Below are 25,932 nucleotides of genomic sequence, written 5' to 3' on the forward strand. Positions count from 1 at the left end.
GAGTCACAACATCTGGGAGTGCAGCTTTCAGAACAAAAATTCGGAGGAATGCGTTTCAGAAGTTGCAAGTGACGTCATGTTGTAGTTGTACGGAAAACATCTGTGAGCGACCACTAGCTATTGTTAAGTATTATGATACTTGACCTGATAAGTCATTATAAAATTATTGTCTCCACCAGGCCGAAGGCATGGGGAGAGAGTATGTTTTGCACTCCGTCCTCTCCGGCACCGTTAACCCGGTCCATGCCAAATTTTGCACAAACACTCCCTGGATGCCAACGATGAACCTCAGCCCCAAACTTTCCAGAGCGGCCTGTTATAGCGCCACCAGTAGGCCGACTTTTGTAAAACACATTTTGTGATATTACTCAAGATTCTGTCCAAAAATTCTGCAAATCGTTACACACTATCTCTATAGTCATGTGTTCAAGACGGATCTGTCCGATATTACATATTCCATCCTAATTGGCTAACATTGGCTTTCAAAGTTTGCAGAATTGGCCTGTTTTGAACAAAAAGCCTCAAATCATGAACGCAGCGTGAAATTTACTTGAAATCTTTCACAGACTTTCCTACTAGGCTGAGCAATCCCACCCTTTTCACATTGGCCCCTTTCACTATGCTTTTTATTTGAAACAGTTTATTTCATGATTAGACAGTTTAAAATAAAACAATTCATGCCGACATAAAAAATATAGGTTTCTGGAATGACGCACAATAAGAAAGCACTGCATCATCACCTTGCCAAGTTTAAAATATTTCCGAACTCACTACATAGCAACAACAAAAATATGAATAATAATAAAGATTGGTTTGGCACAATAATAAATAAAGTTGCTACATTAACTGAGTTCTTATCTTAAATAAGACAATGGGATTTTTAAATGGGAACAATTATTCATGACCCAGCACCAGGTGTGTGGTTTTGACGTCAGACTTAGTTGTACTGCATGCAGTTGACGAACACAATAGCAATTTCCTTATACTTTCCTTAGAAAATGCATTTGCTGTTGTCCGTCAATTGGTATTTCTTAAATGTAGATTGTATAGGCTTGTTGTTTTCTTCACAAACAAGTCCATACTTACCTATAGCACTTGGCTATATGCTTTCTTTTTTTCAAATTGAAAACCAATTGCATTGTTAAATACAATATCCACTATGGACCACAACATATACAAGCTTTGGCTTTTTTGTGATTAATCCATTTTGGTGCTTTTAATTGGTGATAATGTGCTTTCTGTTGCTAAGAATGTATTACATTTTATTCTACCCAATGATGTACGTCCACAAACCTTGCTATAGTAACTCCTCAACCACACATTGCAAATATAGGCATAATGATTCATTGACACCCCTAATCAAAGTAAGCACACACACATCATTGGAGTAAAATATGATCTGCTCTGTCAGCTTACAGTATGTGCATTATATATTAAGTTGTATTAAACAAATATTTACTTTTCTCAAATATATAAACATTCAGTAGAAAATGTTGAGAAATTATTACAAGACACCCCAAATGGATGCCTTTGCATTTCTCCTTTCCCCTCATTTCTTCTGCTCTGCCCTTTTTGTATTATAATCGTCTGCAGTTAAAAGCTTTATTATAAATCCTTCGTACAGTTTCCATGAATTAAAATGGAATTGGCACACAAGCAATAAAATGGGGGGAAATACTGTACGTTAAGCTTTAACATGTCGATAACACATACACATCCTTTTACCACAAGCGCATGGTAAAATTCATAGCGCATAATTCTCTGTGGCTTCCTGGAGTTTTCTTCTGCTTGGTATAGGAGTGTAAAACGGGGTCAACTAATGTCACCTACGACGATGGCAGCTATAACCTAGCCAGTAGGTGAGCCACATAGAGTACAATAAGTGGCAGCACGGCCACGGAGAAGACCGTCGGCCGAGGCCTGCTGCTGCCTGATATCGTTGACGACTCTGAAATGTTGGAAAAGAAGGAGAAAAAAAAATAGTGAGAAATGGGAATTCACTGCCACATGTGAAGAGATTTCACAGGCCCGTAACCACTCAAAGCCTCTACACTTGCGCACAGGGTACCTGCACACGGGGGCGGCGGTGGCTCAGGGGCTAGAGTGGCTGGTTGGTAACCGCAAGGTTGCCAGTTCAAACCCGGGCTCGCCCAGAGTTAGTGTCAAAGTGTCCTTGAGCAAGACATTGAACCCCTAATTGCTCCTGATGTGCTGGTTGGTGCATTGCGTGGTTTCCGACGCCATCGGTGTATGAATATGTGTGTGAATGGGTGAATGTAATGCACAATCTATGTAAAGCGCCTTGGATAAAGGCGCTATATAAATGCACCATTTACCATTTACACTGGACGAGTTTTCGTTTATCCTTCGGTTTTCCGAAAAAAGTGTCCAGTGTGCAACCACCTTTAGACCCCTTTTCCACCGGTTGGAAACTGGTTCAGTTCAGAACCAGTTTTTAGTCCGTGAGCCAGACCTCCAAAATTGGAACGTTAATTATGAATTGATTGCAAAACCATACCTATATTACATTTTCAATATAAGTAAATTCATATATGGCAACCCTACCACAGTAGTAGCTTTTTCATGTTTAAAATGTTTGCATATTTTCCTACATAATGAATAATTTGCATATTAAAATGTACAATTTCAGAAAATGTTCAATACAATAAATCATTGTCTTCGTGAAAGTAATCAACTGGGGAAGTTTCATGGTGATAACTATTCATTTCATTTTTACCTATTCACCTATCACGTATATTGTATAGGCCTACTGTAGGTGAAAATTACAAAATGTGTGATAAATATGAAAAAGCTATACTCCTGTGGAAGGGTTATCATATATTAATTTACTTATATTGATCCTATAAACAATTTAATATATAGGTATGGTTTTGCACACTCAATTCATAATTAACGTTCCAATTTTGGAGGTCTGGCTCATGGACTTAAAACTGGTTCTGAACTAGTCTGAACCGGTTCCCAACCGGTGGAAAAGGGGCAATTGTCTTGAGACTTCCATTTTATGTATTTACATTTGATACTGTCTATTGGATTTCCCTATTTGTTATTATTATAATTCCTTACACATCTCAGCTAAACCTCAGCTTTTTGGATGGTGCAGCCACGAAATAAACTCAGTTTTTTAGATAGATAGATAGATAGATAGATAGATAGATAGATAGATAGATAGATAGATAGATAGATACATAGATACATACATACATACATACATACAGGTATATAGATAGATAGATATTGATTCTTTTAAATCATATTTGAGTGAATAATTAATGTAGTTTATATAAACAAGTTTCCAGAGTTTTTAATTATTATTAAAAGGAATGTGAACATCTGTCAATTGTTGTCCAGTTAAAGGATAGGATGGGTTATCCTATCCTTTAACTGGACAACAATTGACAGATGTTCACATTCCTTTTAATATCTAGCAATTAGCAACAGTAGTGGGCTCCATACAGTATATCGCTGCTATCAAGCAAAAACCTCATATCTCCAAATTTCAACTTTTGATGCTTTTACTATTAGTTTAATTAAGTAGTTTAATTAACTATTAGGCTAGTATACTTCATCAAACCAGAGTGTCGCACAAAGGTAGTGAAAATATCAGATCTTCAAGCTCACAATGCCTCGCAATGTGAGGCATGCCACAGCTTGTAGATCTAACCCTACTGTGGTTGTCACTAGATATCTTTAAAATAATTTTAAAAAGGAACGGTTTCCACCCGACAGCAACGATAAAAATCATATGACATTTCAGCTATTGAAATAAATTGTAATTATGTATTTAAAAAACACAAACATACCTGCACTAACGGAACCGGCGATGATGTTCAGGGAGCCGGTGGAGCCGCTGCTTATTGCAGTATTCATCGCTCTTTCTACTGCGCTTGTAGAAGGAACTGAGCCTTTTGGGAACACCAGACTCATTGTAGTAACGACTGATCCTGACCTGGAATGAGCGAGAGAGAGAATGTGACTTTTTTAAATTGCAAATTAATTGCTAAACTCAAAATGCAAAGTAAGCAATTGGTCAGAACTCCGTCTTACGTGAAACTGTCGACTATAGAGCGTTTGAAAGATGAAGTGCTGCTGCTGGTGGTGCTGTAAATCGAGTTTACCTGAAAGAGAAGAATGCAAATGGGTTTAGCTCAATTGCTGATGGAAATATCGTGTCCCAACTAGAAAATGATAAGCTGCAATGCAGTGAAGTTTCATAAAGTCCCCCCCTCCCCCCCATTGCTCTTAAATGTTTCGTGTCGAACTGATTTCATTTTGATTTAAACCGAAGCAGGTGCTGAAAAATGGCATTAATTCCATGATTTTGGACCACAATAGAAACAAGCCCTCATGGCTCTCTGTGTTATCCTTTTAAAATTATTATTATATTATTATATATCATTCAATCAGTTGATCGATCAATCAATCAATCTACATCTGACTTAAATGAGATTAATACAAATTAAAAACGACATTCCTGTATGCATTATTACATTATTGATAAAGCACGTCATTTCTATTACTTGTGAGACCACTGTGGCAGCCAAAGTCTTATATGCTGTGGTAGACGAGTCGGAGAGATCAGAGCTGAAGGTTTGGTCGAGACTAAACGTAAGAGTTACGGTGTCTTCATCGGCAGTAGGAGCATCTGTATTGACAGTGGCAGTGGTGGCAGCTGCAGTTGTGGCAGCTGCAGTGGTAGCAGCTGCAGTGGTAGCTGCAACAGTGGTGGCAGCTGCAGTGGTGGCAGCTGCAGTGCTGGCAGCTGCAGTGCTGGCAGCGGCTGTGGTAGCAGCTGTGGTAGCTTCAGCAGTGGTGGCTGCAGCAGTGGTGGCAGCTGCAGTGGTAGCTGCAGCAGTGGTGGTAGCAGTGGTGGAAACGGTTGCGCTGACGGTGCTCGAGATGATGTTCAGGGAGCCGGTGGAGCCGCTGCTTATTGCTGTAGTCATTGCTGTTTCTACTGCGCTTGTAGAAGGAACTGAGCTCGTCGGGAACACCAGACTCATTGTAGTAACGACTGATCCTGACCTGTAAGGTGTCAGAAAGAGAATGTGACTTTTAAATTGCAAACCAATTGCTAAACTGAAAATGCAAAGTAAGCAATTGGTCCGAATTCTGTCTTACGTGAAACTGTCGACTATAGAGCGTTTGAAAGATGAAGTGCTGCTGCTGGTGCTGTAAATCGAGTTTACCTGAAAGAGAAGAATGCAAATGTTTCGTGTTGAACTGAATTCATTTTTATTTAAACCGAAGCAGGTGCTTAAACATGGCATGAAACATGTAATTCCATGATTTACTTTATTAAGGACCACAATAGAAACAAGCCCTCACGGCTTTCTGTGTTATCCTTTTAGCATTATTGTACCTTTTGCAAACTGCTAATAAAGTATTCATTCAATCATTTGATCGATCGATTGATCAATCCACATCTGACTTAGATTAATACATTCCTGTATGCATTATTACATCATCATCAAAAGCACATCATTTCTCTTACTTGTGAGACCACTGTGGCAGCCAAAGTCTTATATGCTGTGGTAGACGAGTCGGAGAGATCAGAGCTGAAGGTTTGGTCGAGACTAAACGTAAGAGTTACGGTGTCTTCATCGGCAGTAGGAGCATCTGTATTGACAGTGGCGGTGGTGGCAGCTGCAGTTGTGACAGCTGCAGTTGTGGTAGCTGCAGCAGTGGTGGCAGTGACCGTGGTAGCAGCGGCCGTAACTGTGGTAGTAAAATCAGTGGTGGGAGCAACTGTAGTGGGAACCACTGTAGTGGGAGCAGATGTCATATTTGCAACCGTAGTGGGAGCAGATGTCATATTTGCAACTGTAGTGGGAGCAGATGTCATATTTGCAACCGTAGTGGGAGCAGATGTCATATTTGCAACTGTAGTGGGAGCAGATGTCATATTTGCAACCGTAGTGGGAGCAGATGTCATATTTGCAACTGTAGTGGGAGCAGATGTCATATTTGCAACCGTAGTGGGAGCAACTGTGGTCGGAGCGGTTGAAACGATGGTGGTGGGAGCAGCTGTTGTTGTTTCAGCACCTATAAAACACAGTGTAAATGAGAGCATGCATGGCCTTGGGTGGTAATGAATTGCAGCAATGGTTGCAGCTTTCTGTTCAATTTTAAAAGGAAAAAAAATAAATAGAAAAATAAACAAACACATACTTGTGGCAACAACTGTTGATGCATTCACAGGAAGGGAGAAGCCTGAACTGCCATTTGTCACAGCCTCCACTAAAGTGTTTTCCACAGCATCGATTGTTGGTGCACTAGAGTTGGCGTTGTTAAACAGCAGGGTCGCATTTACCACAATTGAACCTTGGCTGTGAAAAGATGAGTATTGTTAGATTTCATTATTGTTATGGATTTTGTCATGAATATTGGTATTGGTCCAAAAAAGATTATGTCAAGAGCATACCTGAAGCCGTTGATCACAGTTCGATTGAAGTTAGGAAATTGTGCTCTATACAGATTGTCCAGCTGTGAAAAGAACACACACACACACACACACACACAATGTAATTTGTATTATTCACCTATTAAAATCAAAATAAAAGTAGAATAAATTCTTGGTAGAGTCTTTGAGGGATATTTGACAGTGTGGACTTACCGCTGTGGCAACTATGGTTGATAAGTTTTGGAATGCTGCTGAATTTGGATTCTCAAGATCTGCTGTGAAGTTTTGCTCGAGTTTGAATTCCAAATCGATCGTTGCCACTGATGCTGGAGCACAAAGGATAGGACACAATTTGTTGCTGTAAGTAGCTTGTGAGTGGTTGATGCTCAGCGACACCTTTTCCATACTCGTGTATATTCCCTTGAGTAGAAAAACTTCACAGGACTCAGTTGTAAAAATATCACAAAAAAATATTTAATCCAAAAAATGTGTTCATTAATACAAGTAATCAAAAACAAGTTCTCAACTCAAAAATAGACTACGGTCAAAAAACCGTGTCGCTCTGATGTTGTATTGTGCACAAACTGACTACTCCTCTGCACAAACTCTGCCTCTGTCTGCCCTGCACACACTCCAGAGTCAATTAGCTGAATCTGCCCTGACCTGCACACACTCAGCTGTTAGCAACTGCAATTAACTCAGGCAACCAGAGCTCTCTTCTTAAAGCTAAATTAACATCATTGTATTTAACCTAAAGCACATCACCAAGAATTAAACAAATGAACTTATTTAAGCTTTTTAACATAGCTAATTTAACAATCATAATGCAATATGCATGAGCTGTTAAACCAAAATACAAAACACAAAAATAAAGCTGTAATTATTCAAATAATCACAATATTCAAACTTGGCTCCCACATACCGGCCCCTAATTGTACTCTTAACTGGAGACAATTACACAAAATATATAACACACATGGAGCCAAAGACATTAAATCACTCTGTGTCTTCTTTCGTCGTTGCTTGATTACCATACTCAGGCTGTGTGTGTAAGTGTGTATGAAAGGAGGGGGCATAGTCTGTATGTAGGACTTTGAAAGCACTGTCTCATTCAGCCTCTTGGAGAAGGCTAATCACGAAGTCGAGCGAACTGGTGTTGGTCTTGATACGGACCTGACGTACCAGTCCATACTTGTCTGGGATTGTCTGAACGATCTTTCCCATGACCCAAGAATTGCGTGGGGCAGAGTCGTCGACGATCAACACAATGTCTCCAGTGACGAAGTTGCGTGACAGACGGGTCCACTTGTGGCGCTCTTGCAGCTGTGGAAGATATTCTCTTGTCCAAGATTGCTGGCTGCTTTGCCTCCTCTGGCAGAGCTGCCCTGCTGAGTCTTCCTCCTACTCTGAGGATGCCCTTTTGGAGGACTGGATTGAGCCTGCAAAGGCTGCTACCTTTCATTACGCCTTCGCCTCTTCGAAGTGCAGAGATTTCTTTAGAGAATGTCTTTTGTTGACAGTAGCGAAGGATCTCCTGTTCTGCAATGTTCTCCATTGTGAGCTTACAGGGGTCTGCTCTCAAGAGACTTGCCTTGAAGCCTTTCATCTCCCGGTCCACTTCAGGAGGAGAAGAAGTAGCATTCAACTCTTTCCTTTTACGCCCGAGGCTCAGTAGAATGCTCTTGAACTTAAGCATCCAAGCGACTGCCTTCCTAAGGCGAATCCAAGAAGAGAAGTACTGCATGAATTCCAGAACGGCATCTGCTTGATCTGTAACTGCAGTAGCACTGACCACGGCGTTCCTTACCTCTGGGTCCTCCGTGGTTAGGTCCCCAGGGTTGTCCAAGCTCTCGGGCCATTCTCCCATAGGCTTGGTGAGAAATTCCGGCCCCTGTAACCAAGCGTGGGTCTGGATGAATTTCTCTGTCTTGAGTCCCCTTGAATACTCTGTGTGGAATTTTGGATTTTTCACAAACTTCCGCCGTAAGTTTAGGGCGCGCTGCTTGGCAATCTTACGGTTGTTGGGCATTCTCATGTCCTTGTTCCTCAGTGGCAGGGCGATGCTGTAATGTCCCTCCACAAGTGTAGCTGACTGTGTGGCCATGTCAATAAACTGGAGATCTTCTCTTGACAGCGCCAGCCTTTCCTCTTGCTCACACTCCGGGAAGTCATTCTTGAACTGCTGACTCCAGAGTTCATCCAGTCTGGCAACTGATATACGGTTGGCTGAAACCTGTCTCAGTCTACTTGTTGTTCTGTGTCCTGGGTATTCTCTGAGAGGTCCGTTGATGGTCCAGCCAAGCCGTGTTCTTACAGCATATGGGCCGTCATCCACACTGGCAATGACCTGCCAGGGTTCAATAGCCTTGGGCGCATTAGTCCCGATAAGCAGTCCTATCTCTGCATCGACCTTTGGGAGTAACACCTGCTGAAGGTGAGGCCACCTATTGACGTCCTCTTGTTGAGGAATATTGTCTTTAGTTGCAGGAATGGTCTTCTGAGAGTAGGTATCAGGGAGCTCCAGAAAATCATTACAGCCCAAACCGCTCACTTCTAAGCCTGAAACCATGTGGCTGTTAACAACTCTTTTGTCTCCCATGGTCTTCAGCAAGATGCGTGTCTTTCTGCCTGTCATGTTGAGCTCTTTCATTAGTTCCTCGGTACAGAAGCAGGCGGTACTGCCAGGATCAAGGAAAGCGTAAGTGGTTGTAACCTTTTGGCCTTTGTTGCTCTTGACCTGTACTGGAACTATAGCTAAGACACCTTCTGAATTCTCAGCACCTATAGCCCCACACGTAGTTACATCAGTACCCACATACCCACTTATAACTGACTGTCTTTCTTCCTCGGTTGTCTCGCCTTCAGTTCCTGGCTCCTTGTTTGCAACATTATTTTTGGCCTTAATGTGCAACACTGTTGGGTGTGTCTGTGTACAGACTTGGCAGCTCAGCTTCTCCGTACATGAATTACTCATGTGCCCTTGTTCTAGACAGCTGAAACACAGACCCTTTGTTCGTATAAAGTCAATCTTCTCCTTATGAAGCAACCTCTTAAGCTTCTTACATTGCTCCATAGTATGTTCTCCACCCTGACAGAAGAGACATGGTTTGGAAAAAGCAGAAACTTTGCCAACGACTTCACCCTTAGGCTTAGGACTCACTGCTTGGTTACTGGTGATAGTTGCGGCTGTGGTGAAGCCTGTCTTCCTTCCACTACTCTTGTGCAACCTCTCATCAAATTGACCTTTAGCTTGAGTCTTCGTGGCTACATCCTTTATGTCGCCAAAGATCGGGTGCAATAATTCCTTAGCTTGCTTGTTGACGAAGTTCACAAGGTCGTTGAACTTGACTCTCCGATCTTCTCTGTCCTGAATACCACAGACTAAGCCTCTCCACCTTTCCCTCAGTTTGTACGGGAGTTTGGCAATAATGGCACGCATGTTAGCTGCATTGTCTAACTCTTCCATGTACTCCACATCAGTCATGGCGTTACGACATCCTGTGAGATAGAGACCAAAGGATTGGAGAGCTTCTCCGTCATCAGACTTGATGTTAGGCCAGTCCATAGCCTTATTGATGTATGCCACTGAGATCTTGTAGGCATTTCCAAAATGTTCTTCCAGCAGTCTCCTGGCTTCTCTATAGCCACGCTGAGGTTCCATATGGAGACAGCTCCTTATCAGCTCCCTGGGCTGTCCGCCTGTGTACTGCTCCATGAAATAGAGCCGGTCTTTGCTACTCTCTGTCTTGTCCTCTACTCCATGTTCGAACGCTCTTATGAACAGCCGATACTCCAGAGGGTCTCCCTTGAACACAGGTATGGTCTGAGGAGGCAGAGAGGTTAATCTTTGTTGCTTAGCTAGCATTTCGACAACACCTTGTAAAGACTGTGGTGTTGCCTGTGGAGTAGATGCAGCATTGTAGACATTAGGCTGAGCGTCATTAATTGGTGCTGTGACTGAGGGATGCTTTGATGGCTGGTTAACTAGCAAGTGTATAGCCTTTTTAGACTCGGAATAGGAGTTCATTCCGTCGTGACCTGCAGCTCTGGATGCTCTTGATGCTCTGGATGAGGCACGAAATGCATCATACTCGTTTAAGATCTTCATTTTTGCATCAGAAGCTGCTAAAGCAGTTTGCATCTCCAGTGCCTGCCTTTCTCTTCTTATTTGAGCTTCCAGCTCCTCATTTTGTCTTTTCAGTTTGACTTCCTGTTCTTCTCTTTCTCTTTTCAGCTTAGCTTCCCGTTCTTCCAACTGCTGTTTCTCTTTTAGAGCAGATGCTTGGGCAAGCAACGCAGCTCTCTCCAATTCTGCCTTTAATCGAGCAGACGAAGCAGACGTTGACGCACGTGAGGATGAACGAGAACCAGAAGCTGTCTTGCTCTTGCCAGCTGTGATGGACACACTATCTGATGGCTGCACCTCATTGTTACATTTTTCTGCTTCTGCAATACGTAGATAGGCCTCATCCATCCAAGTGTTAGCACTGTCTACGAAACCATGAAAAGCTACAGCCTTGGGTTCAAACCATGTAGTGTCATCTGTTTTCATTTCTTCTTCAGAAATCTGTTGCAGTATCCCTTTAACACTGTTATGCGACTCACAAAACTCCCCAAACAGACTGTTGTATTCCACCATCTATACAGTTTGGATTTCTGTTAAGCATTTATCATCACCTTCATCCATTAGCTGCCGTATCTGGTTCATTTTACCAGTTAGTTTAGCTAGCTTAGCTTTCCGTGTTTTAATGACACGTTGACATTTCTCATCCAATGCTTTGGGTGTCATTTTAACAGCCCTTGCTTTCACAACTGTGACTGAATCTTCACATTCGTGCTCCTCCATTGTTTGAGCAAACTGGCTTACAGTGCAGTCTGGTAATTAGCGTCCAAAGTAGAAAGAGGCTAGTAAGCTGGCTCGTTAGGTGAAACAACACCTGGCAGAGAGTTGAACATAAAAACTTTACTCACGACCACTTTAACTTGGAAGATTTGGAACTCTTCTTTCCTTGCGGTTTCCAATCCTTAAAGAATGTCCGTTTTATCCAAGTAGAGCAGGTTGTTTGACTAATGTGAGTGGTTGATGCTCAGCGACACCTTTTCCATACTCGTGTATATTCCCTTGAGTAGAAAAACTTCACAGGACTCAGTTGTAAAAATATCACAAAAAAATATTTAATCCAAAAAAATTGTTCATTAATACAAGTAATCAAAAACAAGTTCTCAACAAAAAAATAGACTACGGTCAAAAAACCGTGTCGCTCTGATGTTGTATTGTGCACAAACTGACTGTACTCCTCTGCACAAACTCTGCCTCTGTCTGCCCTGCACACACTCCAGAGTCAATTAGCTGAATCTGCCCTGACCTGCACACACTCAGCTGTTAGCAACTGCAATTAACTCAGGCAACCAGAGCTCTCTTCTTAAAGCTAAATTAACATCATTGTATTTAACCTAAAGCACATCACCAAGAATTAAACAAATGAACTTATTTAAGCTTTTTAACATAGCTAATTTAACAATCATAATGCAATATGCATGAGCTGTTAAACCAAAATACAAAACACAAAAATAAAGCTGTAATTATTCAAATAATCACAATATTCAAACTTGGCTCCCACATAGCTATTACTAAGGATTAAGTCAGATGCATTTGCAATAAAGATCTATTGAGTCATGGTTGAACTGTTTAACTTGATATTATCTTAATCATAGCACATGCACCGCACGTGAACAAGATGAGTTCATGATGTGTATGGTTTCTGTTTGCGATATAGTGGTGAAGTTGTTTTGACTAATGGTTGAGTTGTTTTACCTGGTAATGTAGTTGCAATGACTGGTGATGAAGTTACAGTAACATGTGGTGATGTTGTATTGACTGGTGTTGAAGTTGCATTAACAGGTGGTGACGTTGCATTAACTGGTGGTGATGTTGCATTAACTGGTGGTGATGTTGCATTAACTGGTGGTGATGTTGCATTAACTGGTGGTGATGTTGCATTAACTGGTGGTGACGTTGCATTAACTGGTGGTGATGTTGCATTGGCTGGTGGTGAAGTAGAGTTGATATGTGGTGAGGTTGTGTTTACTGGTATTAAAGTAGAATTACTAAACAAAATTGAAATGACTAATGACGACATTGCATTACCTGGTGGTGAAGTTGCAGTAACTGGTGATGAAGTTGTGTTGAACGATGATGTAGTAGTAATTGAAGCAGTGGTTGGAGCAACTGTTGTAGAAGCTGTACCTTTAGAAATATTGTAAATTAATGGAAATGCTGGAGCAGCAGTTAAAGCAGTAATGTAGCTTCATGTATGTTATAAGTTTGAAATAAATGTTAATTTGAAAAGCTCATACTTGTTGCAGCAACTGTTGATGCATTCACAGGAAGGGAGAAGCCTGAACTGCCATTTCTCACAGCCTCCACTAAAGTGTTTTCCACAGCATCGATTGTTGGTGCACTAGAGTTGGCGTTGTTAAACAGCAGGGTCGCATTTACTACAATTGAACCTTGGCTGTGAAAAGATGAGTATTGTTAGATTTCATTATTGTTATGGATTTTGTCATGAATATTGGTATTGGTCCAAAAAGGATTATGTCAAGAGCATACCTGAAGCCGTTGATCACAGTTCGATAGAAGTTAGGAAATTGTGTGCTATACACATCGTCCAGCTGTGAAAAGAACACAGAAATCACGCGCGCGCGCACACACGCACACACACGCACACACACACACACACACGCATATTAGCATTATCCACCCGTTAAATATCTAAATAAAGGTATAATTAATTATCTGTAGAGTCCTTGAGGGATATTTAACAGTGTGGACTTACCGCTGTGGCAACTACGGTTGATAATTTTTTGAATGCTGCTGAATTTGGATTCTCAAGATCTGCTGTGAAGGTTTGCTCGAGTTTGAATTCCAAATCGATCGTTGCCACTGATGCTGGAGCACAAAGGATAGGACAAAATTAGTTGCTGTAAGTAGCTATTACTAAGGATTAAGTCAGATTCAATTTCAATAAAGTGGTATTGAGTCACAGTTGAACTGATTAACTTGATATTTTTATATATTAATCATGGCACAGGCACCGCACTTGTGCACGAGATGAGTTCATGAGGTGTATGGTTTCTGTTTGCAATATAGTGGTAAAGTTGTTTTGACTAATGTTTGAGTTTTTTTACCTGGCAATGTAGTTGCAATCACTGGTGATAAAGTTACAGTAACATGTAGTGATGTTGTATAGACTGGTGTTGAAGTTGCAATAACTGGTGAAGTTGCATTAACTGGTGGTGAAGTTGCATTAACTGGTGGTGATGTCACATTAACTGGTGGTGACGTCACATTAACCAGTGGTGATGTCACATTAACTGGTGGTGACGTTGCATTAACTGGTGGTGATGTTGCATTAACTGGTGGTGAAGTTGCATTAACTGGTGGTGATGTTGCATTAACTGGTGGAGTGGTTGTTGGAGGTGGAGTAGTTGTTGGAGGTGGAGGGGTTGGAGGTGGAATAGGTGGAGTGGTTCTTGGAGGTGGAATAGGTTGAGTGGTTGTTGGAGGTGGAGTGGTTGTTGGAGGTGGAGTAGGTGGAGTAGTTGTTGGAGGTGGAGTAGGTTGAGGTGGAGTGGTTGTTGGATTTGGGGTAGTTGTTGGAGGTTGAGTAGGTTGAGGTGGAGTATTGGTTGGAGGTGGGGTAGTTGTTGGAGGTGGAGTAGGTTGAGGTGGAGTAGTTGTTGGAGGTGGAGTAGTTGTTATAGGTGGAGTAGGTGGAGTGGTTGTTGGAGGTGGAGTGGTTGTTGGAGGTGGAATAGGTGGAGTGGTTGTTGGAGGTGGAGTGGTTGTTGGAGGTGGAGTAGTTGTTGGAGGTGGAGGGGTTGTTGGAGGTGGAGTAGGTGGAGTGGTTGTTGGAGGTGGAATAGGTGGAGTGGTTGTTGGAGGTGGAATAGGTGGAGTGGTTGTTGGAGGTGGAGTGGTTGTTGGAGGTGGAGTGGTTGTTGGAGGTGGAGGGGTTGTTGGAGGTGGAGGGGTTGTTGGAGGTCGAGTGGTTGTTGGAGGTGGAGTGGTTGTTGGAGGTGGAGTAGGTGGAGTGGTTGTTGGAGGTGGGGTAGTTGTTGGAGGTGGAGTAGGTTGAGGTGGAGTGGTTGTTGGAGGTGGGGTAGGTGGAGTGGTTGTTGGAGGTGGGGTAGTTGTTGGAGGTGGAGTAGGTTGAGGTGGAGTGGTTGTTGGAGGTGGGGTAGTTGTTGGGGGTGGAGTAGGTTGAGGTGGAGTGGTTGTTGGAGGTGGAGTAGGTGGAGTGGTTGTTGGAAGTGGAGTGGTTGTTGGAGGTGGAGTGGTTGTTGGAGGTGGAGTGGTTGTTGGAGGTGGAGTAGGTGGAGTGGTTGTTGGAAGTGGAGTGGTTGTTGGAGGTGGAGTGGTTGTTGGAGGTGGAGTGGTTGTTGGAGGTGGAGTAGGTGGAGTCGTTGTTGGAGGTGGAGTAGGTGTAGGTGGAGTGGTTGTTGGAGGTGGAGTAGTTGTTGGAGGTGGAGTAGGTGGAGTGGTTGTTGGAGGTGGAATAGGTGGAGTGGTTGTTGGAGGTGGAGTAGTTGTTAGAGGTGGAGTAGGTGGAGGTGGAGTGGTTGTTGGAGGAGGAATAGGTGGAGTGGTTGTTGGAGGTGGAGTAGTTGTTAGAGGTGGAGTAGGTGGATTAACTGGTGGTGATGTTGCATTAACTGGTGGTGATGTTGCATTAACTGGTGGTGACGTTGCATTAACTAGTGGTGAAGTTATATTAAGTGGTGGTGACGTTGCATTAACTGGTGGTGATGTCACATTAACAGGTGGCGATGTCACATTAACTGGTGGTGAAGTCACAGTGGTTGTTGGAGGTGGGGTAGTTGTTGGAAGTGGAGTAGGTTGAGGTGAAGTGGTTGTTGGAGGTGGAGTAGGTGGAGTGGTTGTTGGAAGTGGAGTGGTTGTTGGAGGTGGAGTGGTTGTTGGAGGTGGAGTGGTTGTTGGAGGTGGAGTAGTTGTTGGAGGTGGAGTAGTTGTTGGAGGTGGAGTACGTGGAGTGGTTGTTGGGGGTGGGGTAGTTGTTGGAGGTGGAGTAGGTTGAGGTGGAGTGGTTGTTGGAGGTGGGGTAGTTGTTGGAGGTGGAGTAGGTTGAGGTGGAGTGGTTGTTGGAGGTGGAGTAGGTGGAGTGGTTGTTGGAAGTGGAGTGGTTGTTGGAGGTGGAGTGGTTGTTGGAGGTGAAGTAGGTGGAGTGGTTGTTGGAAGTGGAGTGGTTGTTGGAGGTGGAGTGGTTGTTGGAGGTGGAGTGGCTGTTGGAGGTGGAGTAGGTGGAGTCATTGTTGGAGGTGGAGTAGGTGTAGGTGGAGTGGTTGTTGGAGGTGGAGTAGTTGTTGGAGGTGGAGTAGGTGGAGGTGGAGTGGTTGTTGGAGGTGGAATAGGTGGAGTGGTTGTTGGAGGTGGAGTAGTTGGAGGTGGAGTGGTTGTTGGAGGTGGAGTAGTTGTTGGAGGTGGAGTAGGTGGAGGTGGAGTGGTTGTTGGAGGTGGAATAGGTGGAGTGGTTGTTGGAGGTGGAGTAGTTGTTAGAGGTGGAGTAGGTGGAGGTGGAGTGGTTGTTGGAGTTGGAATAGGTGGAGTGGTTGTTGGAGATGGAGTAGTTGTTAGAGGTGGAGTAGGTGGATTAACTGGTGGTGATGTTGCATTAACTGGTGGTGATGTTGCATTAACTGGTGGTGACGTTGCATTAACTGGTGGTGACGTTGCATTAACTGGTGGTGAAGTTATATTAAGTGGTGGTGACGTTGCATTAACTGGTGGTGATGTCACATTAACAGGTGGCGATGTCACATTAACAGGTGGTGAAGTCACAGTGGTTGTTGGAGGTGGGGTAGTTGTTGGAAGTGGAGTAGGTTGAGGTGGAGTGGTTGTTGGAGGTGGTGTAGGTGGAGTGGTTGTTGGAAGTGGAGTGGTTGTTGGAGGTGGAGTGGTTGTTGGAGGTGGAGTGGTTGTTGGAGGTGGAGTAGTTGTTGGAGGTGGAGTACGTGGAGTGGTTGTTGGAGGTGGGGTAGTTGTTGGATGTGGAGTAGGTTGAGGTGGAGTGGTTGTTGGAGGTGGGGTAGTTGTTGGAGGTGGAGTAGGTTGAGGTGGAGTGGTTGTTGGAGGTGTTGTAGGTGGAGTGGTTGTTGGAAGTGGAGTGGTTGTTGGAGGTGGAGTGGTTGTTGGAGGTGGAGTGGTTGTTGGAGGTGGAGTAGGTGGAGTGGTTGTTGGAAGTGGAGTGGTTGTTGGAGGTGGAGTGGTTGTTGGAGGTGGAGTGGTTGTTGGAGGTGGAGTAGGTGGAGTCGTTGTTGGAGGTGGAGTAGGTGTAGGTGGAGTGGTTGTTGGAGGTGGAGTAGTTGTTGGAGGTGGAGTAGGTGGAGGTGGAGTGGTTGTTGGAGGTGGAATAGGTGGAGTGGTTGTTGGAGGTGGAGTAGTTGTTAGAGGTGGAGTAGGTGGAGGTGGAGTGGTTGTTGGAGGTGGAATAGGTGGAGTGGTTGTTGGAGGTGGAGTAGTTGTTAGAGGTGGAGTAGGTGGATTAACTGGTGGTGATGTTGCATTAACTGGTGGTGATGTTGCATTACCTGGTGGTGACGTTGCATTAACTGGTGGTGAAGTTATATTAAGTGGTGGTGACGTTGCATTAACTGGTGGTGATGTCACATTAACAGGTGGCGATGTCACATTAACTGGTGGTGATGTCACATTAACAGGTGGTGAAGTCACATTCACTGGTGGTGATGTCACATTAACTAGTGGTGATGTCACATTAACTGGTGGTGAAGTTGCATTAACAGGTGGTGACGTTGCATTAACTGGTGGTGATGTTGCATTAACTGGTGGTGATGTTGCATTAACTGGTGGTGATGTTGCATTAACTGGTGGTGACGTTGCATTAACTGGTGGTGATGTTGCATTGGCTGGTGGTGAAGTAGAGTTGATATGTGGTGAGGTTGTGTTTACTGGTATTAAAGTAGAATTACTAAACAAAATTGAAATGACTAATGACGACATTGCATTACCTGGTGGTGAAGTTGCAGTAACTGGTGATGAAGTTGTGTTGAACGATGATGTAGTAGTAATTGAAGCAGTGGTTGGAGCAACTGTTGTAGAAGCTGTACCTTTAGAAATATTGTAAATTAATGGAAATGCTGGAGCAGCAGTTAAAGCAGTAATGTAGCTTCATGTATGTTATAAGTTTGAAATAAATGTTAATTTGAAAAGCTCATACTTGTTGCAGCAACTGTTGATGCATTCACAGGAAGGGAGAAGCCTGAACTGCCATTTCTCACAGCCTCCACTAAAGTGTTTTCCACAGCATCGATTGTTGGTGCACTAGAGTTGGCGTTGTTAAATTGCAGGGTCGCATTTACCACAATTGAACCTTGGCTGTGAAAAGATGAGTATTGTTAGATTTCATTATTGTTATGGATTTTGTCATGAATATTGGTATTGGTCCAAAAAAGATTATGTCAAGAGCATACCTGAAGCCGTTGATCACAGTTCGATAGAAGTTAGGAAATTGTGTGCTATACACATCGTCCAGCTGTGAAAAGAACACAGAAATCACGTGCGCGCGCACACACACGCGCACACACACACACACACGCATATTAGCATTATCCACCCATTAAATATCTAAATAAAGGTATAATTAATTATCTGTTTATTACCTTAAGGGATATTTAACAGTGTGAACTTACCGCTGTGGCAACTACGGTTGATAAATCTTTGAATGCTGCTGAATTTGGATTCTCAAGATCTGCTGTGAAGGTTTGCTCGAGTTTGAATTCCAAATCCATCGTTGCCACTGATGCTGGAGCACAAAGGATAGAACAAAATTAGTTGCTGTAAGTAGCTATTACTAAGGATTAAGTCAGATTCAATTTCAATAAAGTGGTATTGAGTCACAGTTGAACTGATTAACTTGATATTTTTATATATTAATCATGGCACAGGCACCGCACTTGTGCACGAGATGAGTTCATGAGGTGTATGGTTTCTGTTTGCGATATAGTGGTAAAGTTGTTTTGACTAATGTTTGAGTTTTTTTACCTGGCAATGTAGTTGCAATCACTGGTGATAAAGTTACAGTAACATGTAGTGATGTTGTATAGACTGGTGTTGAAGTTGCAATAACTGGTGAAGTTGCATTAACTGGTGGTGAAGTTGCATTAACTGGTGGTGATGTCACATTAACTGGTGGTGACGTCACATTAACCAGTGGTGATGTCACATTAACTGGTGGTGACGTTGCATTAACTGGTGGTGATGTTGCATTAACTGGTGGTGAAGTTGCATTAACTGGTGGTGATGTTGCATTAACTGGTGGAGTGGTTGTTGGAGGTGGAGTAGTTGTTGGAGGTGGAGGGGTTGGAGGTGGAATAGGTGGAGTGGTTCTTGGAGGTGGAATAGGTTGAGTGGTTGTTGGAGGTGGAGTAGGTGGAGTAGTTGTTGGAGGTGGAGTAGGTTGAGGTGGAGTGGTTGTTGGATTTGGGGTAGTTGTTGGAGGTTGAATAGGTTGAGGTGGAGTATTGGTTGGAGGTGGGGTAGTTGTTGGAGGTGGAGTAGGTTGAGGTGGAGTAGTTGTTGGAGGTGGAGTAGTTGTTAGAGGTGGAGTAGGTGGAGTGGTTGTTGGAGGTGGAGTGGTTGTTGGAGGTGGACTAGGTGGAGTGGTTGTTGGAGGTGGAGTGGTTGTTGGAGGTGGAGTAGTTGTTGGAGGTGGAGGGGTTGTTGGAGGTGGAGTGGTTGTTGGAGGTGGAGTAGGTGGAGTGGTTGTTGGAGGTGGAATAGGTGGAGTGGTTGTTGGAGGTGGAATAGGTGGAGTGGTTGTTGGAGGTGGAATAGGTGGAGTGGTTGTTGGAGGTGGAATAGGTGGAGTGGTTGTTGGAGGTGGAGTGGTTGTTGGAGGTGGAGGGGTTGTTGGAGGTGGAGGGGTTGTTGGAGGTGGAGGGGTTGTTGGAGGTGGAGTGGTTGTTGGAGGTGGAGTAGGTGGAGTGGTTGTTGGAGGTGGGGTAGTTGTTGGAGGTGGAGTAGGTTGAGGTGGATTGGTTGTTGGAGGTGGGGTAGGTGGAGTGGTTGTTGGAGGTGGGGTAGTTGTTGGAGGTGGAGTAGGTTGAGGTGGAGTGGTTGTTGGAAGTGGAGGCGTTGTTGGAGGTGGAGTGGTTGTTGGAGGTGGAGTAGGTGGAGTGGTTGTTGGAGGTGGGGTAGTTGTTGGAGGTGGAGTAGGTTGAGGTGGAGTGGTTGTTGGAGGTGGAGGGGTTGTTGGAGGTGGAGGGGTTGTTGGAGGTGGAGTGGTTGTTGGAGGTGGAGTGGTTGTTGGAGGTGGAGTAGTTGTTGGAGGTGGAGTGGTTGTTGGAGTCGTTGTTGGAGGTGGAGTAGGTGTAGGTGGAGTGGTTGTTGGAGTTGGAGTAGTTGTTGGAGGTGGAGTGGTTGTTGGAGGTGGAATAGGTGGAGTGGTTGTTGGAGGTGGAGTAGTTGTTAGAGGTGGAGTAGGTGGAGGTGGAGTGGTTGTTGGAAGTGGAATAGGTGGAGTGGTTGTTGGAGGTGGAGTAGTTGTTAGATGTGGAGTAGGTGGAGGTGGAGTGTTTGTTGGAGGTGGAATAGGTGGAGTGGTTGTTGGAGGTGGAGTAGTTGTTAGAGGTGGAGTAGGTTGAGGTGGAGTGGTTGTTGGAGGTGGAATAGGTGGAGTGGTTGTTGGAGATGGAGTGGTTGTTGGAGGTGGAGTGGTTGTTGGAGGTGGAGTAGGTGGAGTCGTTGTTGGAGGTAGAGTAGGTGGAGGTGGAGTGGTTGTTGGAGGTGGAATAGGTGGAGTGGTTGTTGGAGGTGGAGTAGTTGTTGGAGGTGGAGTAGGTGGAGGTGGAGTGGTTGTTGGAGGTGGAATAGGTGGAGTGGTTGTTGGAGGTGGAGTAGTTGTTAGAGGTGGAGTAGGTGGACGTGTAGTGGTTGTTGGAGGTGGAGTGGTTGTTGAAGGTGGAGTAGTTGTTGGAGGTGGAGTAGGTGGAGTGGTTGTTGGAGGTGGAGTAGGTGGAGTTGTTGTTGGAGGTGGGGTAGTTGTTGGAGGTGGAGTAGGTTGAGGTGGAGTGGTTGTTGGAGGTGGAGTGGTTGTTGGAGGTGGAGTAGGTGGAGTCGTTGTTGGAGGTGGAGTAGGTGTAGGTGGAGTGGTTGTTGGAGTTGGAGTAGTTGTTGGAGGTGGAGTGGTTGTTGGAGGTGGAATAGGTGGAGTGGTTGTTGGAGGTGGAGTAGTTGTTAGAGGTGGAGTAGGTGGAGTAGTTGTTAGAGGTGGAGTAGGTGGAGGTGGAGTGGTTGTTGGAGGTGGAATAGGTGGAGTGGTTGTTGGAGGTGGAGTAGTTGTTAGATGTGGAGTAGGTGGAGGTGGAGTGTTTGTTGGAGGTGGAATAGGTGGAGTGGTTGTTGGAGGTGGAGTAGTTCTTAGAGGTGGAGTAGGTTGAGGTGGAGTGGTTGTTGGAGGTGGAATAGGTGGAGTGGTTGTTGGAGATGGAGTGGTTGTTGGAGGTGGAGTGATTGTTGGAGGTGGAGTAGGTGGAGTCGTTGTTGGAGGTGGAGTAGGTGGAGGTGGAGTGGTTGTTGGAGGTGGAATAGGTGGAGTGGTTGTTGGAGGTGGAGTAGTTGTTGGAGGTGGAGTAGGTGGAGGTGGAGTGGTTGTTGGAGGTGGAATAGGTGGAGTGGTTGTTGGAGGTGGAATAGGTGGAGTGGTTGTTGGAGGTGGAGTAGGTGGAGTAGTTGTTAGAGGTGGAGTGGTTGTTGGAGGTGGAGTGGTTGTTGGAGGTGGAGTGGTTGTTGGAGGTGGAGTGGTTGTTGGAGGTGGAATAGGTGGAGTGGTTGTTGGAGGTGGAGTAGTTGTTAGAGGTGGAGTAGGTGGAGGTGGAGCGGATGTTGGAAGTGGAATAGGTGGAGTGGTTGTTGGAGGTGGAGTAGTTGTTAGATGTGGAGTAGGTGGAGGTGGAGTGTTTGTTGGAGGTGGAATAGGTGGAGTGGTTGTTGGAGGTGGAGTAGTTGTTAGAGGTGGAGTAGGTTGAGGTGGAGTGGTTGTTGGAGGTGGAATAGGTGGAGTGGTTGTTGGAGATGGAGTGGTTGTTGGAGGTGGAGTGGTTGTTGGAGGTGGAGTAGGTGGAGTCGTTGTTGGAGGTAGAGTAGGTGGAGGTGGAGTGGTTGTTGGAGGTGGAATAGGTGGAGTGGTTGTTGGAGGTGGAGTAGTTGTTAGATGTGGAGTAGGTGGAGGTGGAGTGTTTGTTGGAGGTGGAATAGGTGGAGTGGTTGTTGGAGGTGGAGTAGTTGTTAGAGGTGGAGTAGGTTGAGGTGGAGTGGTTGTTGGAGGTGGAATAGGTGGAGTGGTTGTTGGAGATGGAGTGGTTGTTGGAGGTGGAGTGGTTGTTGGAGGTGGAGTAGGTGGAGTCGTTGTTGGAGGTAGAGTAGGTGGAGGTGGAGTGGTTGTTGGAGGTGGAATAGGTGGAGTGGTTGTTGGAGGTGGAGTAGTTGTTAGATGTGGAGTAGGTGGAGGTGGAGTGTTTGTTGGAGGTGGAATAGGTGGAGTGGTTGTTGGAGGTGGAGTAGTTGTTAGAGGTGGAGTAGGTTGAGGTGGAGTGGTTGTTGGAGGTGGAATAGGTGGAGTGGTTGTTGGAGATGGAGTGGTTGTTGGAGGTGGAGTGGTTGTTGGAGGTGGAGTAGGTGGAGTCGTTGTTGGAGGTAGAGTAGGTGGAGGTGGAGTGGTTGTTGGAGGTGGAATAGGTGGAGTGGTTGTTGGAGGTGGAGTAGTTGTTGGAGGTGGAGTAGGTGGAGGTGGAGTGGTTGTTGGAGGTGGAATAGGTGGAGTGGTTGTTGGAGGTGGAGTAGGTGGAGTTGTTGTTGGAGGTGGGGTAGTTGTTGGAGGTGGAGTAGGTTGAGGTGGAGTGGTTGTTGGAGGTGGAGTGGTTGTTGGAGGTGGAGTGGTTGTTGGAGGTGGAGTAGGTGGAGTCGTTGTTGGAGGTGGAGTAGGTGTAGGTGGAGTGGTTGTTGGAGTTGGAGTAGTTGTTGGAGGTGGAGTAGGTGGAGGTGGAGTAGTTGTTAGAGGTGGAGTAGGTGGAGGTGGAGTGGTTGTTGGAGGTGGAATAGGTTGAGTGGTTGTTGGAGGTGGAGTAGTTGTTAGATGTGGAGTAGGTGGAGGTGGAGTGTTTGTTGGAGGTGGAATAGGTGGAGTGGTTGTTGGAGGTGGAGTAGTTCTTAGAGGTGGAGTAGGTTGAGGTGGAGTGGTTGTTGGAGGTGGAATAGGTGGAGTGGTTGTTGGAGATGGAGTGGTTGTTGGAGGTGGAGTGGTTGTTGGAGGTGGAGTAGGTGGAGTCGTTGTTGGAGGTGGAGTAGGTCGAGGTGGAGTGGTTGTTGGAGGTGGAATAGGTGGAGTGGTTGTTGGAGGTGGAGTAGTTGTTGGAGGTGGAGTAGGTGGAGGTGGAGTGGTTGTTGGAGGTCGAATAGGTGGAGTGGTTGTTGGAGGTGGAATAGGTTGAGTGGTTGTTGGAAGTGGAATAGGTGGAGTGGTTGTTGGAGGTGGAGTAGTTGTTAGATGTGGAGTAGGTGGAGGTGGAGTGTTTGTTGGAGGTGGAATAGGTGGAGTGGTTGTTGGAGGTGGAGTAGTTGTTAGAGGTGGAGTAGGTTGAGGTGGAGTGGTTGTTGGAGGTGGAATAGGTGGAGTGGTTGTTGGAGATGGAGTGGTTGTTGGAGGTGGAGTGGTTGTTGGAGGTGGAGTAGGTGGAGTTGTTGTTGGAGGTAGAGTAGGTGGAGGTGGAGTGGTTGTTGGAGGTGGAATAGGTGGAGTGGTTGTTGGAGGTGGAGTAGTTGTTGGAGGTGGAGTAGGTGGAGGTGGAGTGGTTGTTGGAGGTGGAATAGGTGGAGTGGTTGTTGGAGGTGGAGTAGTTGTTAGAGGTGGAGTAGGTGGACGTGTAGTGGTTGTTGGAGGTGGAGTGGTTGTTGAAGGTGGAGTAGTTGTTGGAGGTGGAGTAGGTGGAGTGGTTGTTGGAGGTGGAGTAGGTGGAGTTGTTGTTGGAGGTGGGGTAGTTGTTGGAGGTGGAGTAGGTTGAGGTGGAGTGGTTGTTGGAGGTGGAGTGGTTGTTGGAGGTGGAGTAGGTGGAGTCGTTGTTGGAGGTGGAGTAGGTGTAGGTGGAGTGGTTGTTGGAGTTGGAGTAGTTGTTGGAGGTGGAGTGGTTGTTGGAGGTGGAATAGGTGGAGTGGTTGTTGGAGGTGGAGTAGTTGTTAGAGGTGGAGTAGGTGGAGTAGTTGTTAGAGGTGGAGTAGGTGGAGGTGGAGTGGTTGTTGGAGGTGGAATAGGTGGAGTGGTTGTTGGAGGTGGAGTAGTTGTTAGATGTGGAGTAGGTGGAGGTGGAGTGTTTGTTGGAGGTGGAATAGGTGGAGTGGTTGTTGGAGGTGGAGTAGTTCTTAGAGGTGGAGTAGGTTGAGGTGGAGTGGTTGTTGGAGGTGGAATAGGTGGAGTGGTTGTTGGAGATGGAGTGGTTGTTGGAGGTGGAGTGGTTGTTGGAGGTGGAGTAGGTGGAGTCGTTGTTGGAGGTGGAGTAGGTGGAGGTGGAGTGGTTGTTGGAGGTGGAATAGGTGGAGTGGTTGTTGGAGGTGGAGTAGTTGTTGGAGGTGGAGTAGGTGGAGGTGGAGTGGTTGTTGGAGGTGGAATAGGTGGAGTGGTTGTTGGAGGTGGAATAGGTGGAGTGGTTGTTGGAGGTGGAGTAGGTGGAGTAGTTGTTAGAGGTGGAGTGGTTGTTGGAGGTGGAGTGGTTGTTGGAGGTGGAGTGGTTGTTGGAGGTGGAGTGGTTGTTGGAGGTGGAATAGGTGGAGTGGTTGTTGGAGGTGGAGTAGTTGTTAGAGGTGGAGTAGGTGGAGGTGGAGCGGATGTTGGAAGTGGAATAGGTGGAGTGGTTGTTGGAGGTGGAGTAGTTGTTAGATGTGGAGTAGGTGGAGGTGGAGTGTTTGTTGGAGGTGGAATAGGTGGAGTGGTTGTTGGAGGTGGAGTAGTTGTTAGAGGTGGAGTAGGTTGAGGTGGAGTGGTTGTTGGAGGTGGAATAGGTGGAGTGGTTGTTGGAGATGGAGTGGTTGTTGGAGGTGGAGTGGTTGTTGGAGGTGGAGTAGGTGGAGTCGTTGTTGGAGGTAGAGTAGGTGGAGGTGGAGTGGTTGTTGGAGGTGGAATAGGTGGAGTGGTTGTTGGAGGTGGAGTAGTTGTTAGATGTGGAGTAGGTGGAGGTGGAGTGTTTGTTGGAGGTGGAATAGGTGGAGTGGTTGTTGGAGGTGGAGTAGTTGTTAGAGGTGGAGTAGGTTGAGGTGGAGTGGTTGTTGGAGGTGGAATAGGTGGAGTGGTTGTTGGAGATGGAGTGGTTGTTGGAGGTGGAGTGGTTGTTGGAGGTGGAGTAGGTGGAGTCGTTGTTGGAGGTAGAGTAGGTGGAGGTGGAGTGGTTGTTGGAGGTGGAATAGGTGGAGTGGTTGTTGGAGGTGGAGTAGTTGTTAGATGTGGAGTAGGTGGAGGTGGAGTGTTTGTTGGAGGTGGAATAGGTGGAGTGGTTGTTGGAGGTGGAGTAGTTGTTAGAGGTGGAGTAGGTTGAGGTGGAGTGGTTGTTGGAGGTGGAATAGGTGGAGTGGTTGTTGGAGATGGAGTGGTTGTTGGAGGTGGAGTGGTTGTTGGAGGTGGAGTAGGTGGAGTCGTTGTTGGAGGTAGAGTAGGTGGAGGTGGAGTGGTTGTTGGAGGTGGAATAGGTGGAGTGGTTGTTGGAGGTGGAGTAGTTGTTGGAGGTGGAGTAGGTGGAGGTGGAGTGGTTGTTGGAGGTGGAATAGGTGGAGTGGTTGTTGGAGGTGGAGTAGGTGGAGTTGTTGTTGGAGGTGGGGTAGTTGTTGGAGGTGGAGTAGGTTGAGGTGGAGTGGTTGTTGGAGGTGGAGTGGTTGTTGGAGGTGGAGTGGTTGTTGGAGGTGGAGTAGGTGGAGTCGTTGTTGGAGGTGGAGTAGGTGTAGGTGGAGTGGTTGTTGGAGTTGGAGTAGTTGTTGGAGGTGGAGTAGGTGGAGGTGGAGTAGTTGTTAGAGGTGGAGTAGGTGGAGGTGGAGTGGTTGTTGGAGGTGGAATAGGTTGAGTGGTTGTTGGAGGTGGAGTAGTTGTTAGATGTGGAGTAGGTGGAGGTGGAGTGTTTGTTGGAGGTGGAATAGGTGGAGTGGTTGTTGGAGGTGGAGTAGTTCTTAGAGGTGGAGTAGGTTGAGGTGGAGTGGTTGTTGGAGGTGGAGTAGGTGGAGTCGTTGTTGGAGGTGGAGTAGGTCGAGGTGGAGTGGTTGTTGGAGGTGGAATAGGTGGAGTGGTTGTTGGAGGTGGAGTAGTTGTTGGAGGTGGAGTAGGTGGAGGTGGAGTGGTTGTTGGAGGTCGAATAGGTGGAGTGGTTGTTGGAGGTGGAATAGGTGGAGTGGTTGTTGGAGGTGGAGTAGGTGGAGTAGTTGTTAGAGGTGGAGTGGTTGTTGG

At 45.7% G+C, this 25,932-nt stretch overlaps 2 protein-coding genes across 2 annotated transcripts in view; both read right to left on the reverse strand.

Annotated features, from left to right (window-relative positions):
• Positions 1 to 622: 622 nt before the first annotated feature.
• The window catches only part of LOC310855724 (uncharacterized protein), a 61,670-nt gene continuing 36,360 nt past the window's right edge, over positions 623 to 25,932 (reverse strand). The window contains exons 5-9 of the mRNA XM_083760847.1: positions 5,140 to 5,190; positions 4,539 to 5,043; positions 4,066 to 4,136; positions 3,822 to 3,967; positions 623 to 1,948 (exon numbers count right to left, since the gene is read on the reverse strand). Of these exons, the coding sequence (XP_083616973.1) occupies positions 1,842 to 1,948; positions 3,822 to 3,967; positions 4,066 to 4,136; positions 4,539 to 5,043; positions 5,140 to 5,190 (880 nt within the window). The 3' untranslated portion in view covers positions 623 to 1,841. The remainder of the gene's footprint in view (positions 1,949 to 3,821; positions 3,968 to 4,065; positions 4,137 to 4,538; positions 5,044 to 5,139; positions 5,191 to 25,932) is intronic.
• Positions 5,980 to 18,247, reverse strand: LOC310856017 (uncharacterized protein; the record flags this gene model as incomplete). The annotated part of the gene is made up of 10 exons (XM_083761232.1): positions 5,980 to 6,063; positions 6,635 to 6,747; positions 12,570 to 12,668; positions 12,779 to 12,936; positions 13,032 to 13,093; positions 13,258 to 13,370; positions 17,468 to 17,596; positions 17,830 to 17,834; positions 17,930 to 17,991; positions 18,149 to 18,247. 10 exons carry the CDS (start codon positions 18,245 to 18,247, stop codon positions 5,980 to 5,982), a joined length of 924 nt encoding a protein of 307 aa, XP_083617358.1.

The sequence above is a fragment of the Protomyctophum parallelum genome (genome assembly GCF_964188405.1).
Source record: "Protomyctophum parallelum genome assembly, chromosome: 3".
NCBI classification, from domain to species: Eukaryota; Metazoa; Chordata; class Actinopteri; order Myctophiformes; family Myctophidae; genus Protomyctophum; species Protomyctophum parallelum.